This window comes from Nicotiana tomentosiformis, chromosome 9 (genome assembly GCF_000390325.3).
Source record: "Nicotiana tomentosiformis chromosome 9, ASM39032v3, whole genome shotgun sequence".
NCBI classification, from domain to species: Eukaryota; Viridiplantae; Streptophyta; class Magnoliopsida; order Solanales; family Solanaceae; genus Nicotiana; species Nicotiana tomentosiformis.
In genome coordinates, this window is record NC_090820.1 from 44,582,718 (window position 1) to 44,604,082 (window position 21,365).

The 21,365-nt window shown below is 35.8% G+C and overlaps 1 protein-coding gene across 2 annotated transcripts in view; it reads right to left on the minus strand.

The window, feature by feature from the left end:
* Positions 1 to 8,753: 8,753 nt before the first annotated feature.
* Positions 8,754 to 21,365, minus strand: part of LOC104117629 (uncharacterized) — a 106,638-nt gene continuing 94,026 nt past the window's right edge. The window contains exons 2-4 of one of the 2 annotated variants that reach the window (XM_070186227.1): positions 13,277 to 13,540; positions 9,291 to 9,440; positions 8,754 to 9,195 (exon numbers count right to left, since the gene is read on the minus strand). In XM_070186227.1, coding sequence (XP_070042328.1) covers positions 9,013 to 9,195; positions 9,291 to 9,440; positions 13,277 to 13,531 — 588 coding nt within the window. In that variant the 5' untranslated portion in view covers positions 13,532 to 13,540 and the 3' untranslated portion in view covers positions 8,754 to 9,012. Of the gene's footprint in view, positions 9,196 to 9,290; positions 9,441 to 13,276; positions 13,630 to 21,365 lie in introns of those variants that run through there. The other variant, XM_009628703.4, reaches the window with a different exon arrangement.

Here is a 21,365-nt window from a genome sequence, read left to right on the forward strand (position 1 = left end):
AACATCTTATTTATTGTTGAAAGAATTTTTGGGGGAATTACTGTTTTCAAACTTACTTATATTTTTTGGCAACTTCGGTAAATGACTTGGGATTTTCACTGATACACTTGAAAGGCAGAACTAGTTTCAGAAATCATGATATAGCAGAGCATTTATTCTTTGAGTTACTTCTTTTATTACTTGCTTTATGTTTCTATGAACTGTTGTTAATTATTGGAGTTGGACTCTGACTTTGGTACAAGCTCGTCACTACTTTCAACCAAAGGTTAGGTTTGTTACTTATTGAGTACATGGGGTTGGTTGTACTCATACTACAGTTCTGCACCTTGCGTGCAGATGTTGATTGTTGATGTTGATGTGTTCATTGGGAGCTGGATCTAAAGATGTACCTGTGTTCCGGTTGTAGTTGACTCTTGTTAATGGTAGCTTTAGATTCATAAAACTTTGTTTATGTACTTTTCAAACAGATGATGTATTTACTTCATACCAGTTTTGTAAACTCTATTCTTAGAAGCTCATGATTTGTACTACCAGTCCTTGGGGAATGTATAAGATTTAGATATTTTCTTTTACTTAATTGTCTTGTTAAATTTCATTGGAATTAGATAGTTGATAACTAGCTTACCTAGCGGGTTAGGTTAGATGTCATCACGACTAGCTAGATTTTGGGTCGTTACAAACATTAAGGTGAATCAACAATAGGAAAATAAAAGTTCCAAAGTATGAGATGAGATTAGGCCGTCATTCTTAAGATGAACAGTAATGAGGATGACCTAAAGGACTTAGATTTATACATATAGGATAAGCAGAGAGAGGGTAACCTGGAGTTGGGTAGCAAACCTCGGTAATAATAAACTGAAGTAAGTGTTATGGTATAGTATGACCCACCTAGATGTAGTAAATTCATAAGGATAGATAACCGAGACTATGAAAAAAGATATAGCAATAGTCGTAAGTTCGACAAAGTTCCAAGTGAAGGACTTCAGTACACCTATAAATGCCTAGAGGGACAGCTTGTCATAGTTCTGTATGTTCACAAAGTGAGGCCTAGAGATTGGATAATAGGTGGAGGAAAAAGGAGAGAAGATTCGCATAGGCGCACATACAGGGATAGAGTCGTACAGGCTACACGACAGAGGTAGAAACAGTAACGAGATTGGAAGAATTCCGACCACAGGTCGTGGTGCGAGAAAGAGGCCTAAAGGGGGGAATGCCCTAGGCTTTGGATTTATTCACAGTATAGTTGCCTAGATGTCAAGGACGGTACTAAATTATTAGTAATAGCTATAGGCTATGAGACTGATAAGCGCATTAATCAACATTCGAGGATGAATATTCCAAAAGGGGGGAATGATGTTACACCCTATAGTTTCGTAAGTGAGAGTACGTCAAAAGTCAACTGATGTAAGCTTTGAAATGAGATCATATTTGAAAGTACATAAAGTAAGTTAATCATGTTAACTTTAAGGTTACAAATATTTAATATCATGGACTGCAAGAACAAAGAGGTTTGGAAGGCTTAGAAGCTAAACCAATTGAAGAAAATAAGTTCCGTCGACAAGTTGGGAATGTTATAACATGTACTTGTGGGGTGAGACTAGGGTGATCAAAATGATAAGTAGGTTATGTTGTGAGTTATTTTTGTATTATGATAGTCGTGTTTTATGTTTGGAAGTCAAGCGAGTTGTGGAACAAAAGTTGGCAAAACTCATCACAAGTTACATTCATAAATATGCTAAATATTAGGTCAAACGTAGCTGAGCATTTATCTCAATATACTTGTAATTAAGGGATTATACACATATCAAATTTACTATCTATGAGTCTAGTTTCTAACGCATTAAACCGTTCATCGATACGACATTAGAGTAGAGAGATATGTGCAGTTTCGCGAGACTGCGCAGACTGCATAGGTGACAAGTAGGTGTGTCGCTGAAGCTTTTTGAGCAATACATTTCGTGTGTTATATGAGGTCTTTTAAGGACATATTATATACCAAATTAAAGGTCTTGGAATTTATTTTATAACTCTATTAACCGTTTGTTCATATGAAATCCGAATAAAATGATATAAGCGTCGGAAGAAGGGTTAATGCTAGGGTGCCAAGCTAGCACCTCTTTGACTTTTCTAAAGTTGATATATATAGGGTTTCAAATCATCTTTCTCTTCATTTTTCATAGAACACTACCAGAGAACCCCCAAAAACTTACCCCCTAAGCTCTCTACAAGGGTTCCAAAGAAGATTAACATCCCGGATACGAAATCAAGAAGCGATAACATTAGAACGATCCCTACGACGTGCGTATCGCTATATCGCCTCTCTTTTTCTTTGTAGTTTGAGTTTTGGAAGGTAGTTAATAGTTAATAAAATTCCAAATTTCTGTATTTAAAATTTTAAATGTCAAGGAAGGTTTATAAATTCGTTTCCTAATAGTTAGAACTTACGGGACGGTGATTGGAAGTCGTGAGTTCGATTTATTTCAATTTTAGTGGATTATTTTGTAGTCAACTCGTGTTGGCCTCTTTTGATGATGTTTTATAGAGTTTTGGAGGATACAAGTTATGTATAAATACCACATAATGACTTAATTGTCAGCTGGTCATTTTTAGTTACATTTTTTAGGTTGTTTAGTTACAAGTTATTAGGGTGTGTGGGCTGCTTTGTGGTATATTGTGATAGAGATAAGGTTGTAAAAATGATGCATACATGATGTTATTGTTGTGTTCTTGTTTTTGTTAGTATATAGTATTAGGAGGAGGGCCTTGTTACCGGGGAGATGCTGCCCAAATTTAAGTAAACGAGCTACTAATTTAAGTCGCGGACTTAGCCTTTACTCAGCACTGATTTTGAATCTCCTTAAGCTGTCGTAGATTGAGTTGAGTTGTTTGAAGAATTGACTGGAAGGTATTAAGGACTCAATAGAGTTAAGGTATGTTAAGGATAAACCTTTCTTCATTTTGGCATGATCCCGTAACTACATGAGTTTGATAACGAGGCATAAAGAGAAATTCGTATTCCTGAACTTATATACATTATCCTAGTCTCATAAGTTACGGTGTTCTCCCTTATCAGGACTTTATATTCAGTTAAGCATTGTCTTCTCTCAGTCAGGAGAGCAGAGAGTTTATATATAGAGAGTATTATAGTATTTTCACCATCACCGAGCTATAATCGATGGGCAGGCCTCTATTGGGTAACCTCTGATCATATGGTAAGTATATACCGAGCCTACTGTGGCCGAGCGCCTATGAGAGAGCCCAGAATGACCGAGATACAGAGCCTAGTATGGTCGAGCGCCTATGAGCGAGCCTACTATGGTAGAGCAGTTACACATACCGAGCCTTATAGGGCCGGACAACTATTTTACTTACTATATCGAGAGAGATGAGCCAGTATCAGCAGGTAAGCATATCTTCAATTATATTTTCCTCCTAGGTACTTTCAGTTATTATATTATCGGTTCAGTTTCAGCTTTCAGTTATTTTGTTGCCTTACATACTCGATACATTATTTCGTACTGACGTCCCTTTTGCTGGGGACGCTGCATTTCATGCCTGCAGGTCCTGATAGACAGCTGGATAGACCTTCCCAATAGACAAAGTCAAACATCAACTTGCTTGGTAAGCTCCACTTCCTCGGAGTTACCATGTCTATACTTTGGAGTCCATTTTATATATATATGTTTGATAAGTAGGTCGAGGCCCTGTCCCAACCATCATACTGTTCAGTTATCCCTAGAGGCTTATAGACGAGTCCTGTACATTTTTTTTATATCAGTATTGGGGCGTTACCATCCCTATGTATATGTTTAGTTTGGTAGGTATTGCTGGTTGTAGATGTTATTTTTAGATGATTCAGAATATGGCCTGATCGGCCTAAGTTGAGGGTTACCCCTCCAGAGTTCACAGTTACAGAGTGGTACGCTCGGGCCAAGTATAGCACCGGGTGCCAGCCACGCCTCTTCAGGTTTGGGACTTGACAATACATCTCTATGTCTACATGTCAAATATACATGTAAAGTCAATAATATCACAGTGAAATCATCAAGTACACTCGCTCTCAGCACACTTAAGGTGTCTGGCTCAAATGCCCCTTACCATCACATACAATACTCAACATTATACGGGTGTCTGGAATAAATGCCCCTCACCAAAGCACGTGTATATCATTGTACCTGCCCTCAATGTAATATCAAACTCTGGAAGGGCTGATCCTGGCCCAAGTGCTAATCAATAGGCAATATGACATGTTGCGGCATGTAACTCGATCCAAATATCAATATGTTGCAGAGTGTAACCCGATTCAAATGTCAATACATTATGGCATGCAACCTGATCCATTATAACTCACAACACGACTCTATGACCCACTTCAGTCATTAATCCGCTCGTCACAATGGCTCACATCTCACAGAAACATAATCCAATTATACAACATGGGGTATCACAATGTGTCACAAATACAGTTCAAACTCGTGTCACGTACAAGGACACCAATAACATATGAGACCGCATATCAAAAGTGTAAAGAAACAGAGATATAACAGATACAACTATCATGACTGAACAGTATGGCTACGGCTAAGGCAAATAGCTCAACATTGCAAAATAGCCCTATCATGTCTCAAACAATTGGGCAGATAGCCTAGACATGATTTCTAGCATGAATAACGACTCAAAGAAGCATGATAGCAAAACAAGGCATATAATAGCCTAATAACTACCCGGGTCGTGAGTACCTCAATACAGACACACACGCTCGTCATCTAGCACGTGCGTCACCCTCAACATATCTCAAATATCATAGTTCTCAGAGATAATTACCCTCAAATCCAAGTTTAGATATGTTTCTTACCTCGAACAAGCCAAACCAATATCGAGCAAACCAAACAATGCTCTAGAAACATCATCCCGCTCGAATTGACCTCCGAACGGCTCGAAAATCGACAAAGAAATGCAAAAACATCAAATAATGACATAGGAAACAAACCCAAACTATAAAGGTCGAATCTTTAATCAAATACTAAAGTCAACCCGGGCTCGTACTTCGGAACCGGACAAAACTCACAAATTCTAACAACTCATTCGAATAGGAGTCCAACTATACTAATCTCATTCAAATCTGACTCCGAATCGATATTCGAATCTCAAATATTCACTGTAGAAAAGTTTTGACACAAACCCCCAATTTCTCTTTTTGATTCATCAAATTCAATATCAAAATCGAAGATAGAATCATGTAAAATAATAAAATTCAAGTCAAAAATACTTACCCCAATCCATGTGGTGAAAGTCCCCTCCAAAATTGCCCAAATTCGAGCTCCCCAACTCAAATATGATCAAATGAGCTCAAAGTCCGAAATTAACAACTTATATGCACTGCCCAGGTAAACCCTTCGCGATTGCGGGACCTACTACACGATCGTGAAATACAAAATCACACTGCCACAAATTGTTCTATGCGTTCGCGAGACACAGGCCACATGAACGCGATGACCTCAGATGAAAAACCTTCGCGAACGCATTCACGTCCCTGTGAACACAAAGAAGAAATCTCCTAGCCCAATTCCTTATACGCGAACCTGATAGCTCCTACGCGAACGCAATGTACAACCAGCTCCACTGACAAAATACACATCGTGATCAAAAGTCTTCTCCCGCGATCGCGAAGCACAATTGGAGCACCAGAAAACCAACATCTCATGCAACTCCAAAATGGTCCGAAATCAATCCGAAATACACCCGAGCCCCTTGGAACCCCGTCAAAACATGCCAACAAGTCCCAAAATACAACACGATCATACTTGAGGCATCAAATCACACATAACAACATCAAAACCACGAATCATACATCAAATCAAGCTTAATGAACTATTTCAAATTTCCAAATTCAAACTTAAGCCGAACACGTCTAAACAACTCGGAATCACCTCAAATTTTGCACACAAGTTTCAAATGACATAATGAACTTATTTCAACTTCCGAAATAACAATCCGAACACGATAACATCAAATTCAACTCCCGATCAAACCTATAAACTTTTCAAACCTTCAATTGCCAACATTAGCCAATTAGAGTCAAAATCTTCTAGAACCAAATGCAAATCCGGGTATACGCCCGAGTCCAAAATCACTATCCGGTCCTAACGAAATCATAAAAACTCCAATCCGAGGTCAATAACACAAAAGTCAAACTTGGTCAACTCTTCCAACTTAAAGCTTCCTAATTGAGAATCATTCTTCCAGATCAATCCTGAACCACTCAAAAATCAAAGCCGACCATACACGCAAATCATAATATACCATATAAAGCTATGTATGACCTCAAGCAACCGAACTAAATGCAAATGCTCAAAATGACTAGTCGGGTCGTTGCAAAAGAGTTGAGTTAGGCGTCATCACGATCCCGATGAGATTTGGATCGTGACAAGGAGTAAAATGTCTTTAAGGCTTTTATAAGTTAATCTATATTTTGGCCTTACAGTTTTTCGAAAAATATTTTTTTTTAAAATCAAAACTCGGTATGTACATAGAGCCGGAATAATTCAGTCGAACAAGGTGATTAACAATTTTGACTTTTAATTATTAATCAATAACTTCATTATTATGTTATGTCTTTCTTTTAAATGTCTTGCCATTTAACACACCAAAAACTTTAAGTGAATTAATTAGAGTGAATTGATTAAACTATCCAGACTACTAAAAGATAACTGTATGTGTTTAAAAAACAAGCTAAAAAAAGTTATTTCTATCGGCCTCGGTTACTTTTTAGATCTCCAAGACTATATATAGAGGGTGTTTAGTTAGTTACTAGCTTTTAAGCAATATTTTGCTTACTTTAATTTGGTGTTTGGTAACCATAAGAAGTGTCCAAGTCATGCATTTTTAAGCCAAAATAAGCTACAAGTTATAAGTTGGGAAGCTTAAAACTCTTTAAGTTTGACCAAGTATAATAAATTTTTATCCCTTATATTTTCTTATAACCCCCAAAATACTGTCACTACACTAATATCGCTAAATAAAAAAATCATTACTCGTAAAGCATTGTATGTTTTTATATGAACAATAGAAAATTCACGATCAAGCAATAATACGGGGCATTTGCATCTATACCCAGTTTTGGGGTCACTATTGAACTTATACCCGCTTTGCACAAACAATTACAAGTCTACCCACTTTTCGGATAACTTCAGACATACGGGTCTGAAGTAGCAAACACTTATGTCTGAAGTTTGAACTTCAGAATTTTTTGCCTGAAGTGTGACCTTATCAAAGCAAAATTTCAGATATTTTCGCCTTAAGTTTGGCCTGACTTGCTAAGCAATCGGGAAAACATCAGTTCATAGTGCAAACTTCAGACAAATTAGTCTTTCTTCAGTTTGTAGTGCAAACTTCAGACCCGCTGAAGAACTTCAGACTTGGAATTAGCTGAAGAACAACCAAATTAGATAAAAGATCAAGAAAAAAATTCTTGCTTATAAATATAAAAACCACCAGTGTAAGGGACTCCAGTCCAAGGCAGCTAATAATTTTCGACTATGAAATTAAAGATAGTGAAATAAGATGCATCCAAGAAGTTAATCTCACCACGATAACCAGTCCATGTAACCCTGTTACTGGCATTCGATCCTGGACCTGTGTTCTTATATTCAGCATAATACAATGTACTTAACGCAAAACTCATACCCTAGTGTTAAATCACTGTGTATTTCATATTCAATCAATAATACTTACATAGAGTTTCATGTGTTTGAGAGAGAAGAAGAAGAAGAAGAAGAAGACAAAGAGGAGAAGAGGAAGAAGAAGAGGAGGAAGAGGAAGAAGAAGAAGAAGAAGAAGAAGAAGAAGAAGAAGAAGAAGACGAGGAAAAGAAAGGAGGAAGAAAGGAGCGCACAAGTCGCATGAAGAAAAAGAGGAGGCGTTTGAAGTTGTAAAAATTAGGGTATAGATTAAATAATTTTAAAAATATGGGTATAGGTTAAATAGGGGACCAAATAGGACGCCCCGTGCAATTTTTACCAACAATATCCGGAGGGGGGGGAGGGAGGCTCCGAGGTATATAATTTATTATGTTACGGCATGTTCGTTTTCTTTTGTCAAATAACAAATTCTTCTCTTGAAATCTTCTTTACCTACAACAACCACCCAATATAATCTCACTAGTGGGGTCTGGGGAGGGTAGTGTGTACGCGGACCTTACCCCTATCATGGGGTAGAGAGGTTGTTTCCAATAGACCCTCGGCATCCTTCCCTCCAAGAACTCCCCACCTTGCTCTTGGGATGACTCGAACACACATCCTCTTGGTTGAAAGTGGAGGTTGCTTAACATCATAGCAACCCCTCGTCTAAGAAATCTTCTTTACTTGACTCTGCAAATTAGTTTATATTTATTGAAAATAATATGATCTCTCCAGTTTTTAACTTAATGTACGTATTCTTTTCTTTTATCGGCCTATCAAATGATATTCAAAAGCCTAGTTGTGCCTTGCATTAATAGGATGCACATGAATAATGTGGTGTTTAGCGAGTTCCACGAAACCAACCAGAGTTTCTCGCAATGACAATTCAAGATGACCTTGCGACAGAATATTGAGCGCTAAAATGGAAGCCTCAAAACGACGAGCAATTCACTTACGACTGCTCCCCTTCAAGAGGATAAGAAAAGTAACCCTGGCAAAGTATAAACGTACAAAATAAACCAAATTCAAAGGCACCTTCTACTTTGCCTGCACATAGCCAAATAAGCCGAAAGCTATCTCCAAAGTGAAATTGTTACCAATCCATTCAGATATTGGGAACAAATACGTGAAACATATTGTTTGAAAGATTTAAATATAAAGCCATTACAAGTCAGAAACATCAAAAGAAGCAGCGTGTACCTTGCCAATAAGATGTCAATGGCAGATAAGAAAAAAACCAATAATACTAGCTCTCTTTTAGTAAAAGAGAGTGAGGTTTTGTACACAAGAGGCGCCAAACACCAAGAGTTACTACAGATACTTCAGCAAGAACTTAGACCTTGCGCTTGTGCCTGCAAATTGGAATCTCTATTGTGCCCTCAATTGTTTTTACCACCTTAGCTTGAAAAGTTCCTTCCTTCCCATAATCATCAAATTTAAAGGTAATGTAGTAGTTAAAGTCACGACAACCACCTGCATTTATCCTCACAATCTCTTTAATACTGTATTCCTTTCCCTGCAGTTAACAATAGGTAAAAGTCAATATCTATGAAGGAAGCACAGGACAGCAGGGCGCAGGCAATGGCCAAATAAGAAGGTAAAGATCATTACCTTTTTTCTCTTTTTGTGAAAGTACTTCTTGATTGCCATTGAAGCATAACCCTTGATCTCATCCACAAACTCAGGAAAGTTTTCAAATCCTATCATGGGGTAGATGGGAGCAAACAAGCACGACCCAGGGTATTCATCAAACTCAAAACCCTATTAAAATACATAACAATTAACAGATGAGAATTGCGACAGCATCTAAAGGTTTATATTTCAACATTTGAATTCTGAGAGATCTGAACAAAGAGTAAAATATAATCACAAATTTGATAGTTGAAAACTTGTACCACAATAGAATGTGTTTTCATGGAGCAGATTCTGTCATATAAATAAGTTATGTACGCAGATATGTACGTCTGTGCAGACAAGAGAGCGAAAGAGAAGTTACGAATTTCAAACATTTCAGTTGCCACACAGAAAAGAATACCACCCATTGTAGTGGATAGTTGGCTGGTGACATGAAGACGTATTTAAAAAACAACAGCAAAAGTCAACAAAAACCATATATCATTTTCCTTTCAACACAAACCATATCGAGAGAGCACCCAAAACGAAGGCCCCAAAAAAAAAGGAACCATTGTATAGACAAATTGTAATTGCATAGAGATTTTGCAACTTCTATTCAAGCAAGTATTGAATCCCTTTTCCCATTCATTTAGAAAAATTCCACGTTAATGTCTTGTGCATTCGTCTTACCTATTAGTTATAGCATTAATTACCGCAAAAATGTACAGCAGAGTAGGAAAAGCACAGGTAATTTCGAACATCCAACAGGAGCACCACTTCAATTCCATCTCTACAATCAATTTTCAGGCCATCTACATGTAAAAAGCAAGAAAATCAAGGCACAGGGAGAAAATAGTCAAGGTGCGTACAAGTTCACCGGAACACACCAGAACACTCTGACGGGGAAACAAGAAAAAAAAAAGAGGTGGCCATTATAAAGAAAAACAAAGAGAAGGAAAGAGATCACCAGATTCTGCAAAGAAATTAGGCATAAATTCTATGGCCCTCAAAATTCAAATACACATTTAGTCCTAAAGATTTCTTATCAGTCAGGTATTACACTCAAGAGAAAGGAGGTAAAACGTACACCATCTTGCTCTGACCTTCCCACAAGCTTCAAAGTAATACCTCCCCTTCTTCTTAGGCTTAACTAAACAAGATGCAGTCAATTTTATGACTCAAGAACTAAGGGAACACGTGAAACCAAAATATATAAAGCCAAGCGAGGTCCTTGCATTTAACAAAAGGTCAAATGCAATTAGGCCCTGTCTAATGCCTTTTTAAATTGTAAGCAGCACTCTTGCAAACGCTGTGAAAAGAAATCCAGTTCAAATCTGATGACTAGGTGGTGACTAGCCCCATAGAATGATTCACCATCCTATTTCATAGAGTGCAGTGCCTCAGAAATAAGTACGCCTCCTAACATGCATTTTGTTGGATATAGTATACACATGACAAATGTGATATAGAAAAAAAAGGATCTAAAATTCACAGATTTCAAAATGCTACAGTATCTCCCATCCCCTCCCAACCTATGAAAAATAGTTGACTTGAACCAGCTTTACCGACCATAGATGCTGAATGACCAAGAAAGGAGGAATGCACTGTTGGAACGTTTGCACATAAAATTCCATAGTTTCTTGAGCCATATACAAAAAAAATATGCTTAGTAAAAAGAGATTGATTCATGTAAAACACATCTAGCTAAGCACTAACTACACTACACAAATAGATAACAAAAATAAAAGCATATGCAAAATAAAGTTTTAAAAGAATAATAAGGAGAAAAAGAGAGATATCAGGAAACCTATGTTTACATCACCTAGTATCCACATGTAAAGCCAGCCACATATATAAATGGCATTCAACAAATGGCACAATGATGCAAATCTACAGTAGTACAACCAACATACTCGTCCTAGGAATTTCAGTTAATATCGGAAAATGTATAGCATCTTCCATGAGCATCTATTCAGTTTCTGGATTAAAATGTGTCAAAATTTAACTTCACAGGAGGAGGGAGTTTGACTTCTAAATACTACTCCTCAAGTTCACACTCATTTTCTTCTTCCATGAGGCTCCCAATTTTCTACACCCTTATTTTCAAATAGAAAAGGCAGCAAGCATTCAACGTAAATTGATAACTTCATATCTTCCACATCTTGATACCACTTTATATAGCTACATATTTACGTGGGATTAATTGAAAGGAAGCCTTGGCGTAATTGGTAAAGTTGTTGCCATGTGACTAAGAGGTCACGGGTTCGAGCCGTGGAAAGAGTATCTGGCAGAAATGCAGGGTAACGCTGCGTACAATAGACTCTTGTGGCCAGGGGCGGACCCACGTGTATCAAAGAGGGTTCAAATGAACCCGTTTCGTCAAAAATATATACTGTGTATACATGTATTTATCATCTAATACTGGAACAATAAGGTTATTTAAATAATAACTAATCCTCTTGACACAACACACCTTTGTGGCGTGGTGGTCAAGCGGGTTCAAAGGCTATGGATGGTTCAGCAATTGACTCCTCATAGCAGCACTTGCTTTTTGTCTTTTGACTATGACTATTATTAATTATGTTTGTATGGCCGCATTACCCTACCCTAATTAAGTTCACTTCAGAGCGTTAATTTACTCAGAGTAGGTTCATTAAGCTCTCTTCAATAATTTGTATTAATTTAGTTTAGTTAATACTCTTTCTTTTGATTTTTTTTTTTTGGGGGTAAATAACATCATTTCTACAAATGAGGAAAATATCTAAATAAGGTTATATGTTTTAGAGCTTAATATACTTTTAAATATGTTAAATAAAATTAGTTAGCAAATCTTTAAATTTGTCAAAGCAAAATTTGTTCAAGTAAGTAGATAATTTATTCTAAAATTAAATTTTAAATAGAATTTGTAGTACTTTTATTAAAAAAACTTGCTCAACTGGTAAAGCTAAAAATGCCAACTTAAAAATGATGACTTCATTTGTTGTAGTGAATAAAAAAGAAAAAATATAGTTGAGCAAATCTCTCTTGTTATATATGATATCGTTCTTGTTATTGGTGTCGTGTTTAATGAACCCGCTTGTATAAAATTCTGGGTCCGCCACTGCTTGTGGTTCGGCCCTTCCCCAGACCCTGCGCATAGCGGGAGCTTAGTGCACTGAGCTGCCATTATTTTTTTTTACGTGGGATTAATTCTACTACTTGTCTTATTTTTCACACGTTATGACAATTATACCGAACTAGTCCCCAGCAAACAACAAATAAAACAGCTTATACATCTTTCTTTTGCTAATCTTCACTAATAGTGAAATAGAAGAAAATACTGAAACAAGTTGTAATTTTTAAATAAATAAGCATCTATTGACAGGGAAAACACAAGGATGCCTTGAAGAGTAACTTTGAACCGGACAAAAGATGTTCAAGGAACACACACACGCACACACTCTCCATATTTTTTTTTTGGCATTTGTTTGGTAAGTGGATTCCAAAGAACACGAATTATTATCACTACAAAAGAATGATTTATAGACATATCATCACAATTCTTAGAGCATGCCAGCTCTTTTCATGTATAAAAATTGGAGGTCTGGTATTAACACCAAACTAGTGGGGGAAAATTGCAACTCAACAGTCTCAATTGCATGATTTAACACTATCTCCTAGTTAAAAACACATGATCTAATTCAGTTCCAGAACTAATTCGATATTCACCTTTCACTTAATTTCTTCAAGCAATTACAAGTCATAGTTAATAATAAAGCAATAAACAAGTTAGTTACAACAAGTATCAAAATTTAAGGCGTAGTATTTTTTCAAGTCAAATATGCACAAATTAAGGTGGCGTTTGATAAGCTACTAAATTTTTCTTTAACCTTGTGAGCAGAGTTACCCGGTACTAGTTGGAGGTAATACCTTCATCAAAAATGAAACAAATAAAAAGAAAATGGAATAGGCAAAAAACAATGGTGAAGTAGTGATGAACATACATCGCTCTCGCGTAGCTGTTGATAGTACTTGATAAAGACGTCCTTATTTGGCCACGTCATCCAATCATCCGGATCATAATCCTCCTTCCCTTTTTCCTCTCCATCAAACTTCAAATCATTCTTGTTATTTTCATCCTCATCCTCGAGTTTCAATGTCATCTCAGGGGTCGATTCCTTTTCCGCAGACGAGGTTCCACTCATGAATTTTTCACCCTCTTCCACCTCCTTAGTTCCACATGCACACGGCATCGACATAGTGTAACCCTAAACCACCGGAATTTCGGTTAAAGTGAACTATTTCTATTTGTGTGTTTTTTTATAAGAATGGAAAAGGGTAAAGAAATACCCCTTTATTATTGAATATGGTATATAGTTACCCTCTTTTATACTATTTGATCAATTTAGCCCCTACTATTTTACTATTTGTCATATGTACCCCTCAATTAACGAAGGGGTCACATAGCAGGCTTATAAGACCTTTTCAGCTCCAAATCCATAATTATTCTTCAAAAATATAAATCCGTATAAACAAATGTGAGTCGATTGGTGAAGGATCTAAACGACCTCGGAAAGAAACAAAAGAAAGTATGTCTAATCAGGAGGATCCAAGACGTAGTAAACGTCAAAGAATGTCTACTTCATTTAGACCAGATTTTGTGACGTTCTTATTGGAAAATGAGCCTCAAATATTTAAAGAAGCTATGTCTTCTTCCGAATTATTATTTTGGAAAGAGGCAGTCAATAGTGAAACAGAATCCATATTGAACAATCATACATGGGAATTGGTTGATCTTCCTCCAAGCAATAAGTCGCTGGGTTCTAAATGCATTTTTAAGAGGAAAATGAAAGATGGTGGTACTATTGACAAATATAAGGCAAGACTTATGGTCAAAGGGTATAGACAACGAGAAGGTTTTGACTATTTTGATACATACTCTCTAGTTACAAGACTTATGTCCATACGGACATTAGTAGCATTAGTTGCGGTATATGGTCTTGAAATTCATCAAATGGACGTTAAAACGGTTTTCTTAAATGGAGATTTAGAGGAAGAAATTTACATGGAACAACCTGAAGGGTTTGTGGTTTCAGGTAAAGAAAGAAGGTATGTAGACTTATTAAGACGGTTTACGAATTAAAACAAGCACCCAAACAATGGTATGCGAACCAATCAATGTTGTCAAATGATTTTAAGATAAATGAATGTGTGTACATTAAAAAAAATTCCAAATCACATAGTTATTGTTTGCTTATATGTGAATGATATGCTGATAATGAGTAATAACATTGCCAACATAAATGTGACTAAGTGTATGCTAACTAGCAAGTTTGATATGAAAGACTTGGGAGTGCCGATTTAATTCTGGGTATTAAGATTCATAAGACTCATCAAGGTTTGGCATTGTGGCAATCTTATTACATTAAAACAATACATGAAAAATTCAAGCACTTAGATTTTAAAATTGCAAAGGACTCCAATTAACGTGAATCTTGCACTTGCAAAGAACAAAGGCCAAAGGATATCACAATTGGATTATGCTCGTGTGTTGGGATGTTTAATTTATATCATGAATTGTACTCGACCAGATATAGCTTGTGCTATAAGTAAATTGAGCCGATACACGACTAATCCAGGTCAATCTCATTAGATGGCGATGAAACGAGTTTTGGGATATTTAAAACATACCCAAGGCTTTGCTTTGCACTATAGTAATTATCATGCGGTGATTGAGAGATACTGTGATGCAAATTGGATCACCGGTTCAACTGATTCTAAATCCACAAGTGGATATGTATTCACTATTGGTAAAGGAGCGGTTTCTTGGAAGTCGTCCAAACAAACTTGTATTGCCCGCTCTACAATGGAGGCTGAGTTCATAGCCTTAGATAAAGCCGGTGAATAAGCTGAATGGCTCCGAAATGAAGATATTCTATTTTGGCCCAAAAAGTTAGCACCGTTATATATACATTGCGATAGTCAAGCGGCAATTGGAAGGGTTGAGAGCGTTATGTATAACGGTAAATCTCGTCATATACGACGAGGACATAAAACTGCTAGGAAACTACTCTCTAGGGGAATTATCACAATTAACTATGTAAAGTCAAGCGATAATGTGTCAGATCCGCTTACAAAAAGCCTACTAGAGAGGTAGTTGAAAGATCATCAAGGGGAATGAGACTATGACCGAGGACAAGTCATTGTGGCAGTGACTTTAACCTAGAAGACTGGAGATCCCAAGATCTAGGTTCAAGGAGATTAAAAAAAATCATTAATGACGGTTCAACATTATCAGCTAAAATTTCGGTCCATTCTCGTGATGAGACAATATTCAGTATCAAGGATAAAACATTAATACTTTTTAATGGTTTCTAAATTTGATATGTGGTATATCAAAGAGTGTATCTATAGGATGACATATTTAGGAATCACCTATGTAAGTGTGAAGTATTAGCCGCTTCAAAGAGAATTTTGTAAGGCCAGTTCTCTACGCACTTATGGAATCAGGCGGTGTTCATGATTGAAACATACATAACAATGAGAACCAAAGACGGTTAAGGATTGATTGTGTGACTTATGGTTGTTTAGGTATACACCAAAGTTCGACGGTTCAGATATATCAAATCTACCGATTGACCGAGTATATCCGACATAAATTTTCTACAGAAAGTTTAAAGGAAAACTTACTTATCTAGATGTAGGGATGGCAAATGGGACAGGGCGGGTTTAAGGCTATGCAGAGCGGTGCGATTTTAAAGCTATGCGGTATGGGGCGGGTGCGAAACGGTTTGAGATTATTTTTTAAAAGACTAATGCGGTGCGGGTCGGATCGCGGGTCTATGCGGGTTTACGCGGGTTTGCATAACTTTTCTAGATTTTGGCTTATTGTACAAGTTATCTAGTGAGGCAAACCTTAAAGACTAATCTGTTTAAATATTTGATACTTCACATAAACAAAAATAAATCATTTATAATTTTTTTTTCAAATACACATTTTAGTGAAATGTTAATTAAGTTTGAAATTTTTTTAAAAAAAGAAAAAAGTTAGACATTTAAGGGAATATAAAATATTGTTAAGACAAATATTTTTATGATTAAATTATTAACTTTGCCACTTAAAATTTATCTAATGAAGATTCGTTACACAAAAATTACTATTTTAATTTTGTCACTTAAAATATCATACAACTAAATCCTGAATTTATATTATATTAAACTAAACTTCATTTTTGTTTCGAAACTAAAAGCATACAACATACCAACCAAAATTATAGAAGTTTGATGCCACCTATTCCCACATTTGTTTTCAAATTCCAATACCATCGGCAAAGTGACTCGCTCTTTTTCAATCCGCAATTCTAATTGAACAAATTCTTTAAAAAAAAAAAATTGCAAAAATAAAGTACATGAGCAACCAAAGAGCTTTTCACCTTTTAGTTGATGAAATTGAAAATCCAGCAAAACATTAATTAAGAAAAACTAGGAAAATGAAAAAAAATTAAATATATGCGGGGCGGGGTGGGGCTGGTGGACGCGGGTGTAGGTGTGGGACGAGTGGATACGGGTGCAAATGTTATGCGGGGCGGGTTGAAACCTTCACGGTTTTATGCGGGTTTGCCCCGCAACCGCACTGCACCGCACTGTTTGCCATCCCTATCTAGATGCGATTAATCCTTGCTTGTAAATCACACGGTTTTTCATGCATATTTTCATGATATAGCCGTTCTCCATTCATGTGGGGGATTGTTGGGTTTAAGCTTGGTATAACTTAAAATAGAGTGAATGGGAAATGGAGGAAAAAATAAAACTTTTGAATTTTCCTCTTTAACAAAGAGACATTGTCCCATATTGGAGGAGGAAAAGAGTTTTGATGAGTATATATACAATTGCATTTCTTCTAGCTCTTAAAGAGTTAAGAAGAAGGTAAACCTCGCGCCATTGTCACTCGGCTCGGCTTCGGCTTCGGATTTGGATTCGGTCAAATGATCTGATTGATTGATTGATTAATTTTTTGGACCAAATTTATTTGATTAACGTAATATTATTTTAGTCTAAATTAGCCGTTTTATAATGGTAAATTATTTTTCCTCCGTGTTGAATATCTCGTCAGAATTTAAATTTGGCAGTTTGCATAAATGGCCATTTTATAAAATAACCATTTTGAATTGTAGTCTTTATATGAAGAGTTACAACTCTTCGCTATTTCCCAACTTTTTGGCTATAAATACATGATATTTCCCACAAATATTCCTTACGAAAATTCTGATTTCAAAGTTAAACCAATAATTATTTGAACATTTGTACAGAAAGTTATGATAGATTGAACGAAGGCTGGTAGAGCAGTTTCGCCAGAAATTCTGATGCATGGAGACGACTTTGGAAGCTTATATCTCGCAATTCATAAGGAATCAGAAACGTTGCAAAACATGAAAGTTGTAGTCGGTTGATTCTAGTTTCCAGAAAGGTAAACCATGTATCATTTGTACATGAAGTTATGATCAATTGAAGGAAGGCTGGTAGAGCAGTTTCTGGTGGACTTTAAGTGACGAAAATTGAATTTTAGTGACGGAAATGGACTTTTAGTGACGGATTGGCAGAAACTTAAGGACCAAAAATGGTCATTTCATTCATTTCGTTTTGGATTTTTGGAGCACGGTTCTAAGGCGCTTTTCACGAAAAAAAATTGGGTTAAGTGTTCCTTATCCTATATTGATTATATTTCATGATTCCATACTCATTTACATCATGAATCCGTGAATTTATTGAAGAAAAATCAAGATTTTTGCAAAATCTTCCAAAAACAAAAATTTAAGATTTGGAGGTCGAGTTGTTATCGGATTTTGGTAAAATTGGTATGGGTGGACTCGTAATTGAATGTGTTATTGGATTTTATAAGTTTTGCTGGATTCCGAGATGTGGGCCCCACGGACAAATTTTGAGCTAATTTTGGATTTTAATGAAAATGTAATATTTGCTTATGAAATGGATTACTATAATTTTTGTTGACTGTATCGAATTAATTATGACTAGATACGAGTCGATCGGAGTCGAAAATTTGAGGAAAAAGCATAATACTTTGTTATATTGAAGCAAGTCGAGGTAAGTGACTTGTCTAACCTTGTGTGGGGGAAATTTCCCCTAGAATTGATATTAATGTGATTATTGAAATGTGTTGAAAGTTGTGTACACGAGGTGACGAGTGTGTACACGGGCTAAATATGAAAGATTATATTTTTAAATTGTGTAGATCAATGTTACGCATTTATTAAATTATTTTATCCTGTTATATTCTCCATAATTGATCTGTGATATATATTTTAAATTTGTTTGCCTTTTTCCTGCTAATTATTTTACCTGTTTAATTGAAACTTGATTTCTTTCATACTGTGCATTATTTGAAGGTTTATTTTCTTTAAATTAAATATTATAAATATAAAGTATTTGACATTTTTTATTTTGATATTGAAGCAACATATTAAAAAATTTGGAATATTATTTTCCTGAATTATTTATTCTTGAATATTTTCGTGAGTTTTTTTCTGTAGAAAATTGAAATATTGGGCACTTGAGGTACAAATTGTGATATATTGAGATATTGATACGCATGCGGTGGTATAAGGTCTGGGTGTTGAAACGCATGCGGTGAGATAAGGGTGGATTGATATGCGTGGCTTGTATGGTTGACTACTAGAAGTCATGCGGTGTGATAAGGGTGGCTAAAACGTAGGATGCTATTTCGAGATATGAAATTTTGTTGAAAAATTTAAAGTTTAAGTTTAAATAGTGACCGGATTTCGAATTATGTGCAAATGACCCCGGAATAGAATATTGATAATTCCAACAGCTCCGTATGGTGATTTTGGACTTAGGAGCGTTATCAAAATTTTATTTGGATGTCCGTAGTGGAATTAGGCTTGAAATGCCGAAAGATGAATTTTGGGAAGTTTGACCGAAGGGTTGACTTTTTGATATCGGGGTCGAAATCCGATTATAAAAATTTTCATAGCTCCGTTATGTCATTTATGACTTGCGTGCAAAATTTGAGGTCAATTGGACTGGATTTGATAGGTTCCAGTGTTGTTTGTAGAAATTGAAAGTTCAAAGTTCATAGATTTTGATTTGAGGTGCGATTAGTCATTTTGATGTTATTTGATGTGGTTTGAAACCTCGACTAAGTTCGTATTGTATTTTGGGACATGTTGGAATAATTGGTTAAGGTCCCGAAGGTCTCGGGTGGAATTCGGAAGGTAGGTTGCTGGAAATTTGCAGAAATTTCGCCAGAAATTTCTGGTGTGTGGAGCCAACTTAGGAAGCTTATATCTTGTAATTCCTAAGGAATCGGAACATAGTCAAAACATGAAAGTTGTAGTCGTTCGTTTCTAGTTTTTAGAAAGTTCAACCATTCATTATTTGAACATTTGTACAGAAAGTTATGAGGGATTGAATGAAAGCTATTAGAGCAGTTTTGCCAGAAATTCTGATGCATGGAGCCGACTTTGGAAGCTTATATCTCGCAATTCATAAGGAATCAAAAATGTTGTAAAACATGAAAGTTGTAGTCGGTTGATTCTAGTTTCCAGAAAGTTAAACCATGTATTATTTGTACATAAAGTTATGATCAATTGAAGGAAGGCTGGTAGAGCAGTTTCTGGTAGACTTTTAGTGACGAAAATTTGACTTTTAGTGACGGAAATGGACTTTAAGTGACGGATTGGCAGAAACTAAAGGACCAAAAATGGTCATTTCATTCATTTCGTTTTGGATTTCTGGATCAAGGGTTTTGGGCGATTTTCACGGAAAAACATTGGGGCAAGTGTTCCTTATCCTATATTGATTATATTTCATGATTCCATACTCATTTACATCATGAATCCTTGAATTTATTGAAGAAAAATCAAAATTTTTGCAAAATCTTCCAAAAATGAAAATTTAAGATTTGGAGGTCGAGTTGTTATCGAATTTTGGTAAAATTAGTATGGGTGGACTCGTAATTGAATGGGTTGTCGGAATTTGTAAGTTTCGCTGGATTCCGAGATGTAGGCCCCACAGACAAATTTTGAGCTAATTTCGGATTTTAATGAAAATGTAATATTTTCTTATGAAATTGATTACTATAATTTTTGTTGACTGTATCGAATTAATTATGACTAAATACGAGTCGATCGGAGTCGGAAAATTGAGGAAAAAGCATAATACTTGGTTAAATTGGAGCAAGTCGAGGTAAGTGACTTGTCTAACCTTGTGTGGGGGAAATTTCCCCAAGAATCGATATTAATGTGATTATTGAAATGTGTTGAAAGTCGTGTACACGAGGTGTCGAGTGTGTACACGGGCTAAATATGAAAGATTATATTTTTAAATTGTGTAGATCAATGTTGCACATTTATTAAATTATTTTATCTTGTTATATTCTTCATCATTGATGTGTGATATATATTTTAAATTTGTTTGCCTTTTTCCTGCTAATTGTTTTACCTGTTTAATTGAAATTTGGTTTCTTTCATACTGCGCATTATTTGAATTTTGATTTTCTTTAAATTAAATATTAATAATATAAAGTATTTGACATTTTTAATTTTGAAATTGAAGCAACGTATTAAAAAATTTGGAATATTATTTTCCTGAATTATTTATTCTTGAATATTTTCGTGAGTGTTTTTCGTAGAAAATTGAAATATTGGGCACTTGAGGTGCAAATTGTGATATATTATGATATTGATACGCATGCGGTGGTTTGAGGTCTGGGTGTTGAAACGCATGCGGTGAGATAAGGGTGGCTGGATATGCGTGGCTAGTAGGGGTGACTACTAGAAGTCATGTTGTGTGATAAGGGTTGCTAAAATGCGGGATGCTATTTCGGGAAAATTATTTTCCTTTAAATAAATTGTGAAGTCTCCCGCGGTGATATACGAAAATGAGATATTATGAAATTATTTATAATTTGGGACTACGAGGCGGTACCTCAGTAGTGACCTTGTTAAATATTGATGTATGGTCATAGTTGCCTTCGATTAATTGTTGTGATTTTTATAAAGTTGAAGGAAATTCTATTTTGATTCCAATATTATTTGCAATTATTTGGTGTCATTA